Genomic DNA, 24,620 nt, shown 5'->3' on the forward strand with positions numbered 1-24,620 from the left:
TTAAGGCTGCATAGTATTCCATGGTATACATATACCACAATTTATTAATCCATTCGTGGATCGATGGGCACTTGGGCTTTTTCCATGACTTAGCTATTATGAATTGGGCTGCAATAAACATTCTGGTACAAATATCTTTGTTATGTTGTGATTTTTGGTCTTCTGGGTATATGCCCAGCAGAGGAATTACAGGATTGAATGGCAGATCTATTTTTAGATCTCTGAGTGTTCTCCATATATCTTTCCAAAAGGAATGTATTAATTTGCATTCCCACCAGCAGTGCAGAAGTGTTCCCTTTTCTCCGCATCCACGCCAACATCTCTGGTCTTGAGATTTTGTGATATAGGCTAGTCTCATTGGAGTTAGATGATATCTCAAAGTAGTTTTGATTTGCATTTCTCTGATGATTAAAGATGATGAGCATTTTTTCATATGTCTGAAGGCCGTGCGCCTGTCTTCTTCAGAGAAGTTTCTCTTCAAATCCCTTGCCCAGCCTGCGATGGGATCCCTTGTTTTTTTCTTGCTGATGCGTTTGAGTTCTCTGTGGATTCTGGTTATTAAACCTTTGTCAGAGATATAGCCTGCAAATATCTTCTCCCATTCTGAGGGCTGTCTGCTTGCTCTGCTTACTGTGTTCTTAGCTGTGCAGAAGCTTTTTAGTTTGATCAAGTCCCAGTAGTGTATTTTTGAAGCTGCTTCAATTGCCCAGGGGGTTCTCCTCATGAAATACTCACCCAGACCAATTTCTTCAAGGGTTTTCCCTGCATTCTCCTCTAGTATTTTTATAGTTTCATGTCTTAAGTTTAAATCTTTAATCCAATGAGAGTCTATCTTAGTTAATGGTGAAAGGTGTGGGTCCAATTTCAGTCTTCTGCAGGTTGCCAGCCAGTTCACCCAGCACCATTTGTTAAATAGGGAATCTTTTCCCCACTGAATGTTTTTAATTGGCTTGTCAAAAATCAAATAGCGATAAGTAGCTGGATTCATCTCTTGGTTCTCTATTCTATTCCAGATATCTACTTCTCTCCGCTATTTGATTTTTGACAAGCCAATTAAAAACATTCAGTGGGGAAAAGATTCCCTATTTAACAAATGGTGCTGGGTGAACTGGCTGGCAACCTGCAGAAGACTGAAATTGGACCCACACCTTTCACCATTAACTAAGATAGACTCTCATTGGATTAAAGATTTAAACTTAAGACATGAAACTATAAAAATACTAGAGGAGAATGCAGGGAAAACCCTTGAAGAAATTGGTCTGGGTGAGTATTTCATGAGGAGAACCCCCCGGGCAATTGAAGCAGCTTCAAAAATACACTACTGGGACTTGATCAAACTAAAAAGCTTCTGCACAGCTAAGAACACAGTAAGCAGAGCAAGCAGACAGCCCTCAGAATGGGAGAAGATATTCGCAGGGTATAACTCTGACAAAGGTTTAATAACCAGAATCCACAGAGAACTCAAACGCATCAGCAAGAAAAAAACAAGGGATCCCATCGCAGGCTGGGCAAGGGATTTGAAGAGAAACTTCTCTGAAGAAGACAGGCGCACGGCCTTCAGACATATGAAAAAATGCTCATCATCTTTAATCATCAGAGAAATGCAAATCAAAACTACTTTGAGATATCATCTAACTCCAATGAGACTAGCCTATATCACAAAATCTCAAGACCAGAGATGTTGGCGTGGATGCGGAGAAAAGGGAACACTTCTGCACTGCTGGTGGGAATGCAAATTAATACATTCCTTTTGGAAAGATATATGGAGAACACTCAGAGATCTAAAAATAGATCTGCCATTCAATCCTGTAATTCCTCTGCTGGGCATATACCCAGAAGACCAAAAATCACAACATAACAAAGATATTTGTACCAGAATGTTTATTGCAGCCCAATTCATAATAGCTAAGTCATGGAAAAAGCCCAAGTGCCCATCGATCCACGAATGGATTAATAAATTGTGGTATATGTATACCATGGAATACTATGCAGCCTTAAAGAAAGATGGAGACTTTACCTCTTTCATGTTTACATGGATGGAGCTGGAACATATTCTTCTTAGTAAAGTATCCCAAGAATGGAAGAAAAAATACCCAATGTACACAGCCCTACTATGAAACTAATTTGGGACTCTCACATGAAAGCTATAACCCAGCTACAACTTAACAATAGGGGGAAGTGGGAAAGGGGGGGGTGGGTAGAGGGAGGGGAATTGGTGGGATCACACCTGTGGTGCATATTACAGGGGTATTTGCAAAACTTGGTAAATGTAGAATGTAAATGTTTTGGCACAGTAACTGAGATAACGCCGGAAAGGCTATGTTAACCACTGTGATAAAAATGTGTCAAATGGTTTATGAAGTGAGTGTATGATGCCCCATAATCATATCATTGTATACAGTTATGATTTAATAAAAAAATTAAAAAAAAATAAAATAAAACAGAAAAAGACAAAGAACTCAATAAAATAATTAAAACGTAAAAATAATTAGTAAACATGCAGAGATATTCAAGTTCTGTAAAATATAGAAAAATAATATTTTAAACTACAAAATTTAATTTTTAAACCGTCAGATTAGAAACATATCTCAAACAAACTTTCTCATTTTGTTGGTAGAAGTATGATCTGATAAAAGATCTTTGGAGGAAAATGTGATCAAACCTGTAATGATTATATATTTCCACAACCTTTCATGGAGATGATGAAGTACCCCAGGATGACACCAGTATGTGTGTTCATGAATGTCCACGGAAGAGTCACTGGTAAAAGGAAAAGTCTTCCTGCTCCACTTAAGCTGTAGGAACTGGAAAGAATACTAGTCCCCCTCTTACAACAACAATGAAACCTTAATTATCTGCATAATCACAACTTTTCTTAAACTCTTAAAGAGCTGAGATTACAGAGCAGCCAACTAACCAGAAACCTTAAAAAAGACAGATGCTTTCAAGGATAGCCAAGATGAGAACACCGTCTTACCCAGAGCAGAACCACATGTCCTACAACTGGAAAAAATAAGTCAAACGAATGTACCAAATGAATCAGTCTATATAACAAGCAACTTTAAATAACATAAGCATATTCAACTGTATTTATATTTTTTTCAATATACTGAAAGAAATTATTAAGTCTCTAACAGTATGAATAAACCTAAGATTATTCTAGGCACATAGTACACACTCATAATGTTTACTAAAGGAATCATTGGTATTTATCAATAATAAGTTTAGTCATTAATGAGACAAGAAAGATAAAATGGGAAATCACTTACTATAATCTATGGCAAATTGAGCAATTCCAGAACCAGGATAGTAGGAGCCCTTCTCCACAGTAACAAGGCAATGCTTATTTTGTTTTTCTTGAATAATTTCCTTTACTCCTGAAGCTCCTTGATCCATCAGATTCCAGCCTCTTATACATCCATCTAAACGAGGGTTAATCTAACAAATTAAAACATAGGTCAAGGAATGCATTTTAAACTAAATCAAATAAGGGACTTATTTAATTATGGCATAGGTTTTCATTCAGAGAAACAATCCTATATTTGATGACATTATAAAATATTTAAAATTTTATCTAAAGTTTTCTTCTAAGGTGTCCTTCAGACAGTCTTTTAGTAAGAGTGAGTTTATGCCATCACAGGCCCCCAGTAAGATCCTGTTGATTTTTAACACATCAAGCACCACTTGCCTCTCCTTAGTCAACTTTTCTGCTCTCAAGTTCTATATTTGCTTCTACTTGTGGCCCTGGCTGTAAGGTGTTTCTGTTTTCCTTGAGTTGCATTTACAATATAGGTCAGTCCTGCCAATTAGACTCTAAGCCACTTCAGGCACAAAAAATGTTTACATTCTTTAGCCTCCATCAAAGCATCTAGCCAGATTCAAGACATGGAGTAGCTATTTCATAAATGGTTGATTCTTTTTGAATAATTTATTTTACTTTTAAAGTGTCTAGATTTATCAGTTTCAATGAATAGGCATACTCATTTTGACACAGGTTAACTAATTCAAGTTTAATATCATGTCACAGAAATTTTTTAAAAGTTAAAGTAACTGAATTGTCATGAGTGAAAGATGGATATAAAATAGTGAATATTTAAATTAAATTAGAAAGTGTATCTGGCAAGGCCATGATTTCAAATGAAAGTTTTAAAACTCTTCAAGGACAGTAATAAGTCACTTTCATAAAACCTATTCCACAGTTATTAAACAAACGTCATATTCAGAAAATCATTTGTTATATCTAATTTCAATTCATAACAGATTATAGCTATACCCTCGGTAAAGTTTTTTTAAATAATAAATTCCACCCTGGTGCTGTGCTTGAACTTCCACATTTCTCAGGCCTGAATATAGATGAGAAAGTCCCTTGATTGACTTCTACCGAATAATGTAATTTTAGACTCAAACATATGTATTTACATATGTATTGATTGGCTAAGTGTAGACTATTATGATATTTATACTGAATTGACACTTGAAAATTTTTTAAAAATCTACATTTTCCTGATTAATGCTATGGATTTAAATGAGCACAAGAACACCACATTCATTATTCATTTTCTTATTTCCTTAATATAATTTCAAGGGTCACTAATCTTACTTTTCCATGTTCTACTCCAATTGTTATACTTGGAGTGTTTAAGAAAATAATCTCTATTGATTCTCAGAAAAACATATCTTCAAACCCATTATAGGCAAAAGGAATACATCCATGATGAATGATACAAGCTTGATCATTACCGATCTAATGAGTGAATTTTCCACTTTTCGAGGGAATCCTGCAAAGTATACTTTGGTTTCCAAAAATCCATTGGTAGGCTTAAAAAGGCTTCCAGGTTTATTTATATTCATCACAGCTTCTTTAGCTATTTTGACACTAATACTATTTTCTAATTCTTCTACAGATACCTATAATTAAAAAGACAGAAATTACCAAACAACCAAGCATTACTGCATCTCATTTGAAACACTGGGACTGAAAAATCCCATCATTATTCCAATAAATCATTTCCCCAAATAATCATCATTTTTTTGTTGTTGTTGTTGTTGTTTGTAGAGACAGAGTCTCACTTTGTCGCCCTCGATAGAGGGCTGTGGTGTCACAGCTCACAGCAACCTCCAACTCCTAAGCTTAAGCAATTCTCTTGCCTCAGCCTCCCGATTAGTTGGGATTACAGGTGCCGCTACAATGCCAGGCTATTTTTTTGTTGCAGTTTGGCGGGGGCCAGGTTTGAACCCGCCATCCTCGCTATATGGGACCGGCACCCTACCCCCTGAGCCACAGGTGCCACCCACCAAATAATCATCTTAATGAAATTATTACTTTGTTTCAGCAGATTTGGAACATCAAACTATGTTTAATTCAATATGTTTTAAGGTGATAGTGTTTGATCAAAAATTAAAAACATGTCATTTTTTAAAGATAAAAAGATCAGCATCATCCTGTTAAAACATTCAATTAAATGTTTCAATCCTAGTATGCTATAAAATTAACAGTTTCTAAAGAATGAGCCATTCTATCTTAGAAAAATTTTAAGTGCTCTTATTTTGTAATTGTTTGATATGGCACATATGGAATCAATTATGTAAGTTCTTAATATCTAAGAGACTCAATATGTTCAGTATTCTGCTCATTACACACAAATTATCTTTTCTTTCAAAAATCAAAAGTGATCGATGCCATCAGGAAGGACATGTAAAATGAAATCGGAATTTTCCAATTTTGAAGGAAGACTGGGTCTAATAAAAGAAGGGTTGAAGAAAGGTAAACAACAATAAAAAAAAGTCCTGCCTTAAAAGGAATTTGAAGAACTATTGCTGCACTCACTGCACATGAGACCGTAGCACTCAGAAAGCACATCCTCCACTTACTAATCAATCATGGAAGCGAACAATTGGCATATAAAGACACTGTTAGGGGAAGGGAACACTATCGTCAGAAGTAAAATTTAGTATCGCTTATAAACTGGGTCAACACTCCAGCCTTAACATAGCAATCAGCAGCATTTCACTCTGATGACAATTCCCTCCTGCATACACATTCTTAATTTTGCCTTCAGGACGTGACTCTGGTTTGCTCCTCCCTCTTCACCTCAACTACTCCTTCTCAGTCTCTTTTGCTGGATCCTTCTCTTCTTCTCAACCTCTACTCAAAGACCCGGAGTTCAAGCCCTAGCAGAGGTCCTCAAACTTTTTAAACAGGGGGCCAGTTCACTGTCCCTCAGACCATTGGAGGGCTGGACTACAGTTCGAAAAAAAAAACAAAACTATGAACAAATTCCTATGCACACTGCACATATCTTATTTTGAAGTAAAAAAACAAAACGGGAACAAATACAATCACACCGCCTCATGTGGCCCGTGGGACGTAGTCTGAGGACCCCTGCTTCCCTTTAGCCATGCAAGTGCATATTTTCAAGGAGATTCTATAACCTCGCTCTAGGGCACTTAGAATATTTGAAGATGGAGAGCACTTTTTGGCCAGGGCTGGGTTTGAACCTGCCACCTCTGGCATACAGGGCCAGCGCCCTACTCCTTTGAGCCACAGGCACCGCCCTGGAGAGCACTTCTTCTCACAATGAGTATGATCCATGCTGGTGTTGAAAGATACTAGACATAATGTGATACACAGGCTACTCCTGTATAGTAAGTAATAAAATATCCAGTATCCTGAAAACCTTCTGAAAATCTCTACTATATATTCACATAGGGGATACTCATGCTTATAACTATCTGAGCTTATGTATATATAAATACAAAATAGTTGTTGTACCATGTTAGTATTTATTACATTTTTCAAGAATATTGTAATGTTGTCATTCAAGGACACAATGCTGTTTATTTCGAATTCTACCAAGAGTTTCTTACCACTTTGGAAAATTAATAGTTCTGATGGCAACACCATTTATGCACTTAATGTATTTGAATTGTTAATACAACAGCCCAGCATAAATCTTCCTTCATTTATAGCTTTCACTTCAATCTAAGTATAGAAGAAAGCTATAAAAAGTATGATAATTGTACTTGAGTATTTATATATTGAAATTCCTTTTTTAGAATTACTTTTCCCTTCACCATGGCCCTCGGGGCTCTATGATCTTATTCCAGATCACATTTCTGATCTCATTTCTAACTACTCTCCCCATCTCTCACTCCACTAAATCTATGCTAATCTGTGTGGTAGTATTCCTCAAACACCAAATGCATCTTCTCCCCTGAGACTCTGTACTTGCTGTTCACATAATAAAGAATTACTTTAATACCTCCGTTGATTTCTCATGACCGTGTCCTCATATCTCAGCTTAGATCTAATCTCATTAGAGATGTCTTTCCTGAATCTATATGCACACTATCATCACACTCTGTCAAGCCTTGCCTTGCTCTTTTATTTCCTCAGAGCCTTAATGACTAGCTTATATATTTATTTGTTCATGCATTTATTGTATGTATCTTGCTACAAGTTTCACTGTTGGATCTTTACCTTTTGGAATAAGTATATTACATAAAGTGGTCAATAAATGAATTATGCTACAATTACACACTTCCCATTAATATGAAGATTGTGCTACATTGTATTAGTCCATAAAGCAGCATTAGCTACTTCTCTGTGGTACTAAGCTCAAGAGCACGGAAAGGGCAGTGCCTGTGGCTCAAAGGAGTAGGGCGCTGGCCCCATATGCCAGAGTTAGTGGGTTCAAACCCAGCCCTGGCCAAAAACTGCAAAAACTGCAAAAAAAAAAAAAAAAAAAGAGCACAGAAAATCTCTTGCTATAGCTCTATGCCGTGAACTCAGGAACCTAGCACTTTAAAACTGCTCACTAACATTTTATTAAATAAATGAGTTCACGAGTGCATAAGTGAAGGAATGAAAGTGTTTAGTGATGACCTGACATGGCTTCTCAATGTAGACCTCTCCCCAGCTCCCACAGGCAGAGAAGGTTTCTCGTCAGAGCACCACACTTTAATGTGATGCTGACCTTCTCTCAGCCATCCTCTGCTGACAGCAGCAGTGACTTTACTGCGGAAAAGACTTCTCTCCACTACGGACTAGCAGTAATCTCTTCTCCAAGAAAAGTCTCATTTTAATCCAGTTGATTAAAGTGCTATTCTTGATTATTCAAATAAAAGCCATTTGTAGGATCGTATAAAAATGCTAGTTTCTAAGCATGCTGACTGGTACCCACTGGGTATACCCGTTCGTACAAAATTGATTACTTATCTAGATGCTCATATATGAGATTGAATTAACTTTTTAATTTTGTTACTTTCTCCATTTCTTTTACATTTTGAAAATACCAGTGGCAATTGAGGGTGGTATTCTTTGCTCAGTGGTCCCTTTGCGGGAACTGTTAGGCCTGCTAATAATGCCTCGGCTATGAGAAAGTCACCATTGTCACCAAATGACAGTCACTAAAAAAGGCAACAAGTTAAACACAGAGTGATTCAAGCAAATAACTAAAAGTAACTTCAATTACAAGAAATCCTAAATACATTAAATGAGGATATCATGTTTCAGGGATGTCCCGTGTGTAGAATATACTTCATCTAACATCAGATAAATCCAAAGCCATTTTGGTTTGGTATCACTATAAAAATAAATTATGATTTTATGCAAACGACATCAAAGTGAAATGATATTCATGAAATCTGCATGCGTACCATATTCCATAGACCATTATTAATAACTTTGCCTCCAGTGATGATTTTAGCTGTATACTCATTCTTAAGCTGAATTTCAATTTTCCCTTCACGAAGTGCAATCAGGAACCAAGCTGAGTGGTCCAGAGATTCTGCATACAGTATGACACCTTCTGAGTCATATGTCCGGAAATCAAATTCAGCTGAAAATCTAAACAGTGGACAAGGAGAAATCCTTACTAGATAGTAAGAAACATGCAAAGCTCCATGCATTAGTCTGTTTTTCTTGTATGGGAAAACAGTAACATGTTGAAATAATAACTATTTACTTCCTGGAATTAATGGAAGAAAAGAATTAGACTATTCATGTATTATCTCTGGTTCCATGTGTGTTTAAAATCAATATAGTTATTATATTTTGCTGCTTATTCTTGAAGTGTTTTTTTCTCCAGGGAACAGATGCTTTGGTAATTTCTCATCTTTTTTGTTTGGCATACGTTTTGAAGACATCTTTCAAATGCTGTACTTAATACAAGTCTATAAATACTACACATACTGCATGTCTCCTGGAGCCTTCTATATGCTATACACCTGACATTAAGATGTGAGGGTTTTTTGTTGTTGTATCCATAAGTTATTAGTAAAAGATGTTACAATTTCAGGATTGGTTTATCCATTAAAGGCATATTTTCCCTCTGATTTCACATATGTCCAGAAAGAATTACTCACAGACATCTACAAGATAGAGTCTGGACGATTGCAAACATAATTAAGCCTTCATATGTGGTAAGGAAAGTAAAATCAGAAATTTTAAAATCTATTAGCTTGATTTCAAAAGCCCTCTAAAAATTCTAATTGCATAAACAGCTATAGTAGAATACACAGAAGGAAAAACTTAAAAGATACAGTCTAGCCATGTGTTCAGGGGTATCTGGCAATGATAGTTGCTATTAAGATTATATATACATATATATACACACACATATATATAAAGACTATGTAATTATAATTACATAATTATTATATATATATATATATATATATATATATCCATTACAGGAGAGGAAAATCTTCGGGAAGCTAGATTTAAAATAACACGTGTTGATTCTGTGTTCTTAAAACACTTTAATGAGAATCAGCTTTAAAGTTTCCGAAGGACTAGCAAATCAAAACAATTGAAAGAAGACAAACAGGGGAAAGAAAAAAATATTTGTATAACTATTAGTCATCTGAGTTTAGTTTTTAAAAAGGTAATTTAATTTAAAGAATCAGGACTTCAAATATTAATAGTTGTAAAATAAGGCAAGAATCCAACACTCTTATCCTAATGTATAGAGGCACGATTTGCAATGGGGTACAGATGAAACTAAAAAAGGTGATAGAATAAACATTTTTTTCTTTAAAATGTGGAGTATAGTATATTGGATGAATAACAATGTGGCAGGAACTTACTGAACTCAGATCATATAAAAAAAAGAACCATTTTGCTTATAATACGGACGTCTATCCTCTTTTATAATTATCCAAGAACTTTGCTGATGTGAAGCATGTATTATCTGGCCAAAATCCAAACCTGCATATGCTCAGGATCTTCCAGAAGTTGATCCTATTATGGAGATAATTTCCTTTTCTTTATAAAATCATGCTAAAATGGCTATTTCAAAAAGTCATGTTCTGCATATTTTGTTTCTGGAATATATCAACAGCATACTGATTCATTACATTGGGGAACAATTCATTCTTTTTCAGAAGTATCATAGAGTGGAAAAAAGGGTGAATTTGTTAACATTTGGTTAGGGGAAGTATTTGATCATGGGAAGCAGAGATAAGGAGTTTGGGAGAAAAAAAAAGTACCAGCTGTTTTTTTGTGTGTGTTACTGACAGGTGGCCAGTTTATAAAAATTCATCAAGTTACATACTTAATATGTGTGTACATTTCTGTACATATATTATACTTCAGTAAAAAGTTTAAATAAATAATAAATAAATGTCTGTAAAAAATATTTAGCCAATTCTGATCCAATGTCAGGGAGCAAACTAATGTCAGAAGCGAGTACACTCATCCTTTGGCATCCATGAGGCATTGGTTCCAGGACCCCCACAGATATCAAATTCCAAGACGTCCAAGTCTGTTATATAAAATGGCATAGTAAGGTATTTGCATGTAACCTACACACATCTTCCCATATACTTTATGTCATCTCTAGATTACTTATCATACCTAATACTATAAAATACTATACAAATAGCTTTTATGCTGCATTTTTTACTTTTATTATTTGGTGTCCTTATATTGTTATTATTAATTATTTTTAATACTGTCAATCTGAGGTTGGTTGTGTCCACAGAAGAGGAACCTGAGAACCTGGCGGGATGATTGTACTCCCTGAAAGTTTCTGAAGGTATACTATAATTAGAATTTTTTCTCTCTCCTCTCCATTATTCTCATAGCACAGAAGAGGTGTCTCTAATCTACATCACTTGAAGATAGTATGTATTTTGAGATGTTAAAGAGAAAAACCAGGTATTGGGGAAAATGGAATGTTGAAGGAGCATAATTTACATAAGTGAACCTTAGAATATCACTCAGTGTTTCTTAACCAGGTTTCTATAAATTAGTTGAATTATTTAATGAATCACCAGACACATATCTAACAAATTAAATTCTAAACATGCATGCATATTTAATTAAGATATTTTAAAATTTGGACTATATAATTAGTCTCAAATATGTTTCCTTTCCATTATCCCCCCCAAAATCCTAATTTCTTCCTTCTTTGCACATTATACTTCCTGCAATGTATAGCTCTGAGAAAATTTAATAATTAAAGTAGAATCATGACTGAAAAACACAAGCAACTATTCCCTCCCTAAGCCAATCTCACCACAAGAATAACAAAGTATTCAGAGAGTCAATTAAAATTATGTAATGTCCATCTTTAAAATACCTCTTAAGCAATCTTATAAATTTTTCTTAATAATTTTAAATATAATATTCTAAAAGCAGCAGTATGAGCATTTTCTCATTCTGTAGTTTTCATAGCATATACAAAAGAACAATGAAAATTTCACAAGTATATCGAATCTACTTCCCAGCTTCTTAGGAAATATGTATTCACTAGAAAACAAACAATGATGAAATAAGGTCAAAATGATTATTGGGAAATATCAGCATAGAATGACCCAAAAAGAGGATAGCATGGAAATGACACATGTGAAAGAACAAATTAAATTTAGGTTTCCCAAATTATCTCACTGATCGTATTCCTAAATTATCTCATTGTCAATATAATGTCAACACATTTCTAACCTTTTCAGTTACTGTTCTTCTGTTTCTACCTCCTTAACCTCCAGAAATTATCATGGGTATTGGTTCCTCACCTGGTGATTTCTGGCAGACGAAATTTTAAATATAAAACAACCCCTACAAACTGCTCTGCCAAGTAAAGTAATTCATAATTTTTGTCAAGGTTCAAGGGAAGGCACACTGGAACGGCCTGGGGAAAAAAGAAACAAAACAAAACAAACCGCATAGGTTATTGCTTGTCTGCGTCGAGTTGTGTATTCTTTGGTTCCTAATACACTAAAATACAGAATATCTTTGGCAATAATAAAGCAATATCTTTTACTCCCTTATACAGTCCATCAGTATAACCTCTCACGATATAGTATGTGTGTTAAAGTCTTGTTCAATATGTGAAGCTTTAAATTTTTGTCTTTATTTTTTTTGCAAATCTCATTCCTAAACACAATCTTTATTTATTTATTTATTTATTTGGAGACAGAGTTTCACTTTGTCATCCTGGGTAAAATACCACAGCATCACAGCTTACAGCAACCTCAAAATCCCGGGCTCAAGCGATCTTCTTGCCTCAGCCACCAGAGTAGCTAAAACTACAGGTGCCACAATGACCAGCTAGTTTTTCTAATTTTAGCAGAGACAGGGTCTCGCTCTTTCTCAGGCTGGTCTCCAACTCCTGAGCCTGAAGTAATTCACCTGACTTGGCCTCCCAGAGTACTAGGATTATAGGCATGAGCCACTGCGCCCAGCCCTAAACACAGTCATTTTCTTCAAGTACAAACATGTACCTCTTTAATTAATTGACAGGTATTCATTTTTTTGGAGTTGGCAATAGGTGGAAGAGTTAATGTACCAATTAATGTGCTGTTTATTAATAAACAGCACCTTATTGATTCATTCATTCATTTTCTGAGCAAGAATATTTCATCTAGATAGTAAAGGGAATACTGGAAATGTGGAGAAAATAAATGTAAGTTAAGATATCATAGTCTCCAAGGAAGTTACAAGAAATTAATTTACAGTCATCAGATATAGTATTATCTTTTTTTCTAAAAGTGATAATAAACATTAAAATGAAAAGCATTTAGGGGATAAATCCTTGCACACATATAAGGATATAAGGGAATTGTGCACATAGAACTGTATTAAATCGAATCCCAGAAATAACATTTCACTTCTTCCTAGGACTTTAATAAATCTATTGTAAGGCAGATGGTGATCTGTAACTACAATAAATACTGAAACAATAAAAAAACTAAATTACAAAATAGATGTTCACTTAGCATGGAATTTCTATTAAGCAGCACCAAAGCTACTATGTATGCCAACTAGTTTACCTACAAGCAGGTTGCATAATACTGAAAGTTACATTTTTTTCTGGACATAATATAGCTTTCTCTTGGTAACAGATACAAAGGTATGTGTATACACATCATTAAACCATTACATGGGGATTTTTTTATGGTCTGCCTCATACATATAATTTCAACCACACTTGTTAAAAAAAAAAAGAAAGAATAAGAAGGATCACTAATATGTGTCCTAATTTAGACATTTAATAAACAGCTTAAGATGTTGACCTATTTATTTCAAAGAAGGAAAATCTAAAACCTATCCCCAATATTCAACTCCTGGGTCAATTATGCAGTCTAGGTAACTACAAGGAAGTTTGAGAAACACAGATTAACAAAATTGACCTCTGAGTTTTGATATATTTAAACCTCACTAAATTCTATTCTGACAAAGCTATTTTTACTTGAAAATTTGTGAGTCCTCTTCCAAGTACTAACAGGTCTAGGGTGTGATCAAACTTGTCAGGGTGGGATACAGAAAAATAGACAACTAGAAAATGTTTTCACTGAAGTTTGTGGAAGTTTTTTTTTTTCTTTCAAAAAGTAGCTTATTAACCTCAGCTTTTCTTGCTTTCTTCCATGAGCATACCCTTTGGATTGTATAAATGTACAGGCTATGGAAGAGCATTCTCTGAACTGTGACTCTGTAGCAGTTTTTTAAACCAGCCACTAATTGTTCCTGATGTTTACAACTTAAATGACCGTAACTAGTAAAGAGATCCATGACTCATAGCCTGCTTAGAATTGCAGCGATTAACGTAGAAAAAAAAGGTATTTTCCTGCTTACCTCAGCTTTCTGAAAATAAATATCTGAATCTCACATTTTAAAAGAGATGGAAAATCGAGCATTGTCAAACGTTTACCTCACAGCTCTTCTGATCTTGAGCAAGTTTGAATCCTTTTTTCCCGTCACAGTAACAAGAGTAACCTCCAGGGTAATTGACACAAAGTTGGGCACACATGTTCTCTGAGCATTCGTCTATATCTGGGGTAAAAAAGAACATGAACCTCAGTATCTCCTAAATGTTCAATCTAACAGGCAGAAGAATATTTTGATTCTAGTATGAGATAAGCAATGATAATAGATCCTTAGTGAAAGAAATTTCTATGACATCAAATCACATTAAAACACTTGATGCGGAAACTTGAATGAGTTATGAATGTAACTTTTATTCATTTACACACTTCAAATAATAAATTTAATTGAAAATCCTCAGTAATAATTAATGAAAGTATAACAATTATACTAGTTTTCTGATTTTGAATTTGAAGCAAAAAAAAAAAAATTGAGAGTCTCAACTGTCATTGCTGGTTAAGTGAATTCCCTTGTGATTACCTCCCAATTCATTGCTTTGAAGGAAAGAGACGAATGAAAAGGGAAGGGGAAAGATGGGGTACAACAGAGAAGAAGAAAAGGTTGGGAAGGAAAGGAAAGAAAAAAACCATTTCCAAGTGAAAATTAATGATATCATCAAGAACATTTGATTTCTCATTATTATATAATTAATGCTAGCAATTAATTTAGGGACATAGCTGTATTTTTAACTTTTCTAAAGAAAACCCCACTGTGATGTTATCTCCCCTATTACAAAACCTTCTATAAGGTCCCTGTCTTCACTATATTTTGAGAATATCATTCTTGAAAATTTGTAATAATATACTTCAGCTAAAGTCTTCTGAGCTACGTAAAATCCTTGACATTTTCACAGGATGTACCCTATGTCTTTGAAAATCCCCAAATGCATCTGAATATGTTCTCATAGAATGCTTTAAAATAGATTCTCAATATTAGTAAATCTTAAATAGCATTAAAATTGCAGGATATATGATTAAAGCTGGATATATATATATATATATTTTTTTTTTTTTTAATCCACAATTCACTGAGAAAAACCACAATATAGGTGATGAACTGGCTAATGAAAATCTGTAAAGGATTAGGGTTCACCACAGAAGTTTCTATCTGGAGTGACAGAAGAATAGAAATGATGTGTGTAGGGGGTGATACTTTTGGTGAGGGGATGAAGAGGTAAGACATCAAAATCTCAAATGGAGCATATATGTAGCATACTTGAAAAAAATGATGCTAAAATTATCAATGATTTAGGAAACTTTCACAGAGACAGAGAATTAGATTAGAAGTTAGCAAGTAACTAACGAGAGGGAACTTATTGCTTAATAGTTACCGATCTTGTATTTGGGGTAATGAAAAGGGTCTGGAAATAGTGGTAATGGCTGCACATCAGTGTGAACATAATTAATGCCACTGAATTGTACATTTAAAAAATGGTTAAAATAGCACATTATATTCTACTTACAGAGGGTATATATAACATACTGTTTGTTATGTTAGATATTGTATCATTTATCTCTTATTGCAGAAGTCAAATGTGACTTCAATATCAAAATCTCAATGTAGCATTTTCCTTTCTTAAACTATGTATACATTTTTTGGCAACCTCTGTATATTTTTCCATAAAAGAAAAAGATGTGACTATTTTTAACCTAGAGTATGATGTTTATTTTGAAATTTAAAAAGAAATTTAAGGATAGTGTGAGATCATTTGTATATATCATGATTTTTAAAAAAGACACCCTTGAATATTTTTAAGCTACCCAGTGCCAACAAAGCCAAATGAGGTAGCAGCACCTGCAAGGGGCTATCCCAAATCCATCAGCACTGGTATTACTGATTAGTAGCGTCTCAGATTTTTAGAATTCCATTATCACTTGGTTATGAACAGATGAGAACTATGTCATTTCCCACTGTAGAACAAATTACTTACTTACATATGATTTGTGCTTTATATTATTTTATGATTACATGAAATCATTGAAAGGCTTAGAGTAAAACGTAAGGTTTTAAAAAGGCTTATTGTTTCACTCACATGATATTTTTTTATTGTTGAGAATTCATTGAGGGTACACAGAAGCAGGTTACATTAATTCTTTTGCCCGCAAAAAGTGAACCCTGTCCCTTGACCCTCACGCCCTCCCTCCTTCCCTTTCTCAGCTCTCCCCGTTCCCTACCCCCATCGTGTACTAGGACCTTAATCATCCTCCTATCAGAATTGAGTACACAGGGTTCTTATTTCTCCATTCTTACACTCACGTGATTTTTAAGTTTGTGTCTCTCTATTGTAGATACATCGGAAGTGCCAAAAACATGTACGCACATTTTAAGATGTTATCTGTGTATTCCTTTTTGAAGTTGAATTGCATTATGGTAGCAATGTGTAGTATGACATCACCTCAAAAGATGATGTTAATCAGATGAATGCTAGTGTCACCTTGCGACAGGCAGGATGTTCAAAGGACATGGAAGAAGACTATTCTGAAGAGGTATTTGAAATTCAAGAATGTTGTGAAAGTACAACAACAGTGGAAGCATGAGGATGCAAAAGTATTTCCAACACACCTAACAAATGCATGCTTTTGTGATAAGATGGAGCCGTATGGCACTGTGAAATGGCGTGTACGGTGATACAGGTGGACATTTGGATTAATTCTTGCTCAAGCAGTAATTTGCCATAATCAGAAGTGTTTGGACACTGATGGTAACCACTTTGAGCATATCTTGTAATTGCAGAAGTCAAACATGACTCAAATTCATCTTTTCTTATTGGTACATATTATTACAATTTTAATACAGTTTTTTCCTTTTTTAAAATGTGTGTATATGAACGTAGATGTATACTTGTGTATATGTATGTTTTTCCTTCCAAAATTAAATTCTTTTTATCTTTGAATATGATATAAATGATGAGAAAATACGTTTACCTTGCTTTTATCACTCATGGAGGTCCCCTATTCATACATAGCTTAACGGGCCAACCGGTGTACATAACATTAAATCTAAAGACCATGTGTCTTACCCACTTTTACTCTGGAAGGAAGCCAATGTTGCCCAATGGACCAAGCTAGGAAATCTGACTGTTGAAGTCAAAAAAACCAGTCTTTTAAAATATCAACTCAGAGTGCAAACCACCCTCTCCACCCTCAGCGATGATACCACCACCATTTTACCTTCACAAGACTTTGATTTGGGATTGTATCTGTAGCCTTCAGGGCATTCGCATTCAAAGCCTCCTGGGATGTTCTTGCACACAGCTGTGCCACAAATGCTTGGCTTTATAGAGCATTCATCCACGTCTATAAGTGAAACCAGTATAGTAAAAAACCAAAACAAAACATTTTTCCCATGCCAAAAGATCCTAGCAAAGAACTCTTGATTTGCGTTTCTTAGATCTAGTTTAACATATGTAAAGAGAGAAATGATTTAAAACAAAATATTAAATACATGATCATATTTTAATTCATTAAATACAATTTCCTTATACAAATGCAGAGGGAATATGATTGATATTAGCCATGTTCCTTTATAGTTAGGCAGAAGAAGGAGAGGGCTTTCGTTATTTTCTGGTCTGGCAGGTTATAGCATGAAAACAAATGGAAGAAGAGATTTAAACATAATCTTACTATTGTTCAAATGTATTCCTAATTATGTGTGTCTGAAATGTATCTTAAAAGTAGATTCACTCCATATTATCAGAAACATAAAAGAAATTAGATGGCTCATATGTCCTACCTTGTTCCTTTGGAAATGGACAAATATCTAGTCTGTACACTATTACTGTTGCCTTAAGTATACAATACTGATTAAAATTTTAAAACGAGTTTGAGTATGATCTCCAAGTACTTATAAATCTGCAGTTAGCCCAATATTAGTGCTAAACTAATACTCCAGAAATTTCAGAAGTATTTATTATAGTACATAATGAAGTAGGAAACAAAATATTTATTGCAACTAGTTACTAGATAAGAACCTCTGAGAAAACAAAATACGTGACAAATAGTTCTATAGAGATGTAATTATTACTGAACTTTTCTCATCATTACTCCCTAAAGAAAGACAAATTCAAAATGGAAAATAGATTTTTTATTCTAAAAAGCTGATAATTCTTCCATACACTAATAGCTAAAATTTTAGATATTACTCTGTCTAAATAGCTTGCATAAGAATAATGGAATCAGTTTCCTTGTGGAAATTTTTCCGTATTTTCACTGTATCAAGGTCAGCATCTTCAGTATGACACTGTACTATAATTTTGCAAAATGTTGCTATGAAGGGAAACTGGGTATCATTTCTTACAACTTCATGTGAATCTTGAATTAATTAAAAATAAAGTAATTTTTTTAAAGTGCCATAAAATCTAAAGTTTTAAAATGAACTAAAAACACATAACTCAATTTTTTTTGGTTTGAGGTATGTTGCAGGGAATTGTTTAGATCATATGTATTTAGGTTATAGAACAATGATTTTTATGACTCTACACTGACATCTAATGTCTGGTGAAAGTTTTATTCTTATATTTTTATACAATTACTGGCAACTTGATCCCAGGCATATCAAGGTCTTGGCAAAGGTCCTACTGTAACAGTGTTTTATGCATATTTTTCTAACTATTTCATACTCAGTCACTTAAGTATGGATAAAGAACTATGCAAATTAAGAATGTAAGAACATATGTCTGGTCATTGGGAATATTCTTATTTATAGCCTTTTTGCAATCATTTATATATATGTGTATGCGTATTAACTCAATGAATAAAGTTTAAATGATTTTAATATTAAAAGTTACAATACTTTAGGAAAACAGACTATTCAAGTATTTAAATGTTGAAGAACAAAAAGCTACTATTTTTTATAGAATGCCTATACTGTCCAGAATTGTGACAGTTTTCTATAATTGGTGCTCTAATGATACTGTTACTGTAAATATCTAAACTCAAGCAAAGACTTTCAAACAGGCCGATAAGAAAGATATGTGGTCTCAAACTGAATAGCCATTTGGAAGAAACAACTAGTTAATGAAGTTCCTTTAGAATTATTTACAAACTGCACCTTAAGTAATATTACAGTAAACTATACCATACTAAAAATTACAGTGTAGTTACAGATTATTTGAATATGAATCCAGTTCGTAGATTTACCAAAACAGATACAAAGAGTTAAACGAGAAAACTTTGCCTTTGGGGGTTGTTGTTGGTTGGTGATTTGTTTGTTTGTTTGTTTGGGGGGGGGTGTTGTCTGTTTTTTTGTTTGTTTTTTTGAGGCAGGGTCTTACTTTGTTGCCTGGGCTAGAGTGCAGTGGCATCACAGCTCACCGCAACCTTAAATTCCTGGGCTCAAGTGATCCTCCTGCTTTAGCATCTTGAGTAGCTGGGACTACAGGTGCACATCACCCCACCCAGCTAATTTTTCTTTCTTCTTCTTCTTCTTTTTTTTTTTTTTCTTTTTTTGTAGAGATAGGATCTCAGGAGTCTCTCTCTTGCTCAGGTTGGTCTCCAACTCCTGACCTCAAGCAACTCTCCCACCCTGGCCTTCCAAAGTGTTAGGATTACAGGCACGAGCCACCATGCCTCGCCAGAAAACTTAGCATTGCAACTTAACTAATATATTTTTTTCCTTTTAGCTAAACAAAGAAGGAGTGTGTATGTGTGGTGGGAGAAACTTCTGTGCTAAACATATCCAGTTTCTAAAGGCAAAATTTAACTCCACACTGGGGAATTTTATTTTCAGTTTTCCACACACCTCCCATGAATGTTTGAAGATTTCATTCCTGCAGCTAAAGGAGTCAAACAGAAAGGACAGTATACAGAGAAAAATGTCAACATGTGGGGGACAGGGAAACAAAGAAAAACAGAAGAAATACACTAGGAAAACGACCTGTTGAAAAGCTCAATTGACAGAGATTATTTAAGTTTGAAGAAAAAAAATGTTATGACCAATGATGTGATATTAATGTATAAAGAAAACAAACAAACAAACAAACAGATCTTTTATCTTTCCCAAAACCACATCAGGAAATGAGGTGCAAGATGAAGGGTTTATACTGCAAATCAGAAAGGTATTTGTGAAAAGGAAAAATAAAATACAATCGAAGAGATTATTACGGATTGTGGTGGATTTCTTTGTATAGCTGTTTATTTTATTGAAAGAAAAGAAATACCATTATAACATCTGAAAACAAAAGATGCACAATAATTTTGCAGGCTGTAGCACGGAGAGACCTGCCCTGAAATCTCAATTTATAATGAAATTCTTTACTGAAACTACACACACGTGTGCACCCACATACAATAAGATGACGACAGACACTCTTGTTAGTGCTGCAAACGAAAGGGCAGTCTCAGTCTGTCACAAGGCTTCAAGGGAGATAAAAATGTGTGTTTACTAGAAGCATTTACAACCAGGGAGTTTTCTAAGAATTTTCTGGGGAAATTCCTCTAACCAAATTTTGTTCTCACACAGTAACTACCCTTTTTTATTCTACCTTCTCCCTCTTACCTTTACAGTCCTTTTTATTTGGAAGCATAACAAAACCGCTTTTACAAGAACAGTGGTAACTTCCAGGGGTATTATCACAAATCTGGCTGCAACCTCCATTTACATTTGAGGGATCTTTGCATTCGTTTATATCTACAAAGGGAAAAATAAATTATGTCAAAAGAACATAACCTTTAGAGAACTGTTTGAAAGGCTAATCCAGATGAGCCAGGTAGGTTTATTATACATACCAAATTCACACTTGTCTCCTTGCCAGCCTAATTTACAAATGCAAGTGAATGTAGCTTGGCCATCTTTGCAGAGCATATATCCATCTTCATTGCATGGTAGAGGATTACATTGGTCTGGAATGGCTAAAGGAAAAAGACATCTATTTAATTTTTACCTAATTCCATAGTTAAATTATGTATCCTTTAATAAAATCTTTCTTATGAAGGCTATGACCAATGAATGAAATTGCAACTCCTTCCTTAAAAAAAAATGTTTTTAGTAAAAAGGGAGTCAATTAGGTAAATCTTTATAATTATTTTGTAAGGAGAAACTACTTTTCAACTGTTCATGTATACAGAATTTTGTAACTGTAATTTAGATGTATTCCTAAATATATTACCTTATTTGATCTTAAAACAATTCCATGAGGTAGGCAGAGCAAATACCACTACACTTAGTATCAATAGGAAAAAATAAAATAAAATAAAATTTTGAACTTCGAATTCAAGCTAAAATGGAATAACAGGGATCAGATTTACTCTCTTGCCTTAAATAAGTAGATTCAGTCACAATACATGAAATATTGATTTTCTAACATTGTAGAACAGGAAGAATACTGTGATTCCTAAAGGAAGGGAAACAGACAAGGTGAGCCCCACAATGGCACCTTCCTGCCCAGAGACAGTTTCCATACGACAGTGCAGGAAACTCAAACAAGGTACAGTGGTCTCTCTGGGTTAAAATGATAAATATTGGCATTTCGGATGTCAAATTAGGATTTTCCTGGTCAGAGTGTGGTGAAGGTAGTGAGAGAAAAGTGAAGGTATGTGTGGGGAGAGAAGGCGGAAGAAGGGAGGGGCAGACTCTATAGAGATGTGCAAACAACAGCTCCTAACGTTTTTGGCTGAATAACCATCTACACAGGACAATTTCCAGAACTCACACAAGGCTAGGGATAATTCATTTTAAACGAACTAGACTGAAAATATCTCATAGTATGGAAGGCATCAGGTAAAATCCTCAAAAGGATATAGCCTTATCATCAAGATTAAATTAATTTTAAGCTAATGGCTCCTCCAGACTGCCCTAACACAGCTTAATTTTAAATCAAGCTTTTATTTTTTTAAATTTCAGATTAATATGAGGGTACAAGCGATTAGGTTGCAATGCTTGCATTTGTCTGAGTCTGTCTTGTAGTTGCGTCCTACATCCATTAGGTGTGCCATATGCCCTTATATTGTGCCCATTAATGGGGAGCACATGAATACCCCTCTTCCTCTTCTTTTCCTCTCCCTTCTTCCTGCTCCCCCAACTTGAATTAAATTGAGTTTTTCCCTTGTGTGGGTAGGTATTAGTTCATTTACTGTCTTCATCTTAGTATTGAATACATTCCATTTTCCACTCTTGTGATACTTTACTAAAGAGAATGTTCTCCATCTCTAACCAGGTTAATGCAAAAAATGTGTAGTCTCCATCTTTTTATGGCTGAATAATATTCCATGGTATACATATGCCACCATTTATTAATCCATTCATGGGTTGATGGGCACTTGGGTTAACTCCATTGGCAGTTGTGAATTGAGCTGTGATAAACAATGTAGTGCAAATGTCCTTATGATAAAATGAATTTTTTTTCTTCTGGGTAGATGGCTAGTAATGGGATTGCAGGATCAAATGGAAGGTCTATTTTGAGTTCTTCAAGGGTTCTCCATACTTCCTTCCAAAGAGGGTGCGTTAGTTTGCAGTCCCACCAACAGTATAAAAGGATTCCTTTCTCTCCACATCCCTACAAGCATTGGCAGCTCTGGGACTTTGTGATGTAGGCTATTCTCACTGGAGTTAAGTGATATCTGGTTTTGATTTGCATTTCTCTGATTATTATGGACAATAGCATTTTTTCCTGTTTGTTTGGCCATTCATCTGTCTTCTTCAAAGAAGGTTGTGTTCGTGTCTCTTGCTCAGTGATAGATGTATTGTTTGCTCTTCTTTTTCTGATTGAGTTACCTTAGATTCTACTTATTGAAATTTTATTTTTAATATATTCCAAGTAACTTAGGTGAATACCAAAAAAAAAAAAAAAAAACAAAACACTATCTGTAAAATGACAACAACAGCTAGAATCTAACGATATAAACTGTCTGCTTATTTTCCTTCCCTTAAGCATTAGAGTACTATGCTGCCTGTTATACAAGGTCTGCTGTTTCCTATGTTTGACCAGATTTCTACCTATTTAAGGCAGAATGGTTTCTCTTAACTCAAATTAAAAGTCCAAAATTCATTTTTCTGTTGACACTGGGAGTAATAATGGTAAAATTTTTAAGTAGGTATGCAGAGAAGCAGGAAAACATGACCAAAAACCAATACAAAACGATCAAATTCAAATGATGAAAATCAAAATCAAAACCATAAATTAAAGAGATGATAGAAGAAGCACAAAAGTCAATATAACTATTATAAATGACTCTATATGTCTCTGTAATAAACACAAGCATACAATAAAAAAAAGATGACCCGAATGGGACTTATTGCGATCCAAAGAAAAATATGTGAAATTAAAAACACACTGAATAGGATTAAAATTAAATTATACATGACAGAAGAAAGGAATCATGAACTTGAAGACAAAAATCTATCCAAATTGAAGGACCAAAAAAAAAAAAAAATAGGTAAATAAATAACCAGAGCATCAGTGACTTGTTAAACAATATCAAATGGCCTAACATATGTTATTGAATTTTCAGAAGAGGAAATATATCTGAGGAAAAGAAAAAAATTGTGAAGAAATGATACTAAATAATTTCGGGCGGTGCCTGTGGCTCAGTCGGTAAGGCGCCGGCCCCATATACCGAGGGTGGCGGGTTCAAATCCGGTCCTGGCTGAACTGCAACCAAAAAATAGCTGGGCGCTGTGGCGGGCACCTGTAGTCCCAGCTACTCGGGAGGCTTAGGCAATAGAATCGCTTAAGCCCAGGAGTTGGAGGTTCCTGTGAGCTGTGTGATGCCACGGCACTCTATCGAGGGCCATAAAGTGAAACTGTGTCTCTACAAAAAAAAATAATAATAATAATTTCTCAAGTTTAATGAAAGCCATGAACCCACAGACTCAAGAATCTCAGCAAAGCCCAAGCAGAATAAACCTAAAATATATCATTTCAATTTAAAGAAAAACCTAGTGATAAAGAGAAATCTTAAATGCACATAGAGGAAAAAACCCATTACACATATAGAGGGAGAAGCTAAAAACGACAGCAGATTTCTCATTAGAATCTATTCAAGTGAGTGGACAATGGAAGGACACCTTTGAACAACTGAAAGAAGAGCATTTTTAACAACTAAATCTTTATCCAATAAAAACATTTTCCAAAGATAAAGCAATATAGGGTGATTTTTATTCAAAAACCTTAGAAAATCCATCTTCATCAGACATGCATTATAAAAAAGATTTAAGGCTGTTTTCAGACAGATGGGAAATGTTGGCAGATGGAAATTTGGATCTACACAAAAGAATGCCATAAATTATAAATTATATGTGAAAAATATAAATTAGTATTTTCTCATCTGTAAATCTATTTATAAACTAATGTATTGTGGAGCTGCTAATGTCTAACATTAAATCTAAGGCACCCACAGTACAAAAACAGAAGGAAAAATAAAATTTTATCATTTTAAGTTCCTTGAACCATATACATAATATATTATTTTAATATAGACTAAAAAAGTTAAAAATGTACAGTGCAAACACTAAAGAAAAGAACATAAGTAGTTTAAGA

The 24,620-nt window shown here is 34.5% G+C and overlaps 1 protein-coding gene across 1 annotated transcript in view; it reads right to left on the minus strand.

Moving 5' to 3' along the window:
• Window positions 1-24,620, minus strand: part of PROS1 (protein S) — a 108,494-nt gene that overhangs the window by 22,529 nt on the left and 61,345 nt on the right. Inside the window, exons 5-12 of the mRNA XM_053565337.1 lie at window positions 20,872-20,994; window positions 20,642-20,773; window positions 17,317-17,442; window positions 14,154-14,275; window positions 12,019-12,134; window positions 8,659-8,848; window positions 4,741-4,908; window positions 3,270-3,438 (exon numbers count right to left, since the gene is read on the minus strand). Of these exons, the coding sequence (XP_053421312.1) occupies window positions 3,270-3,438; window positions 4,741-4,908; window positions 8,659-8,848; window positions 12,019-12,134; window positions 14,154-14,275; window positions 17,317-17,442; window positions 20,642-20,773; window positions 20,872-20,994 (1,146 nt within the window). The remainder of the gene's footprint in view (window positions 1-3,269; window positions 3,439-4,740; window positions 4,909-8,658; window positions 8,849-12,018; window positions 12,135-14,153; window positions 14,276-17,316; window positions 17,443-20,641; window positions 20,774-20,871; window positions 20,995-24,620) is intronic.

Source organism: Nycticebus coucang, chromosome 16 (assembly GCF_027406575.1).
Source record: "Nycticebus coucang isolate mNycCou1 chromosome 16, mNycCou1.pri, whole genome shotgun sequence".
Classification (NCBI taxonomy): domain Eukaryota; kingdom Metazoa; phylum Chordata; class Mammalia; order Primates; family Lorisidae; genus Nycticebus; species Nycticebus coucang.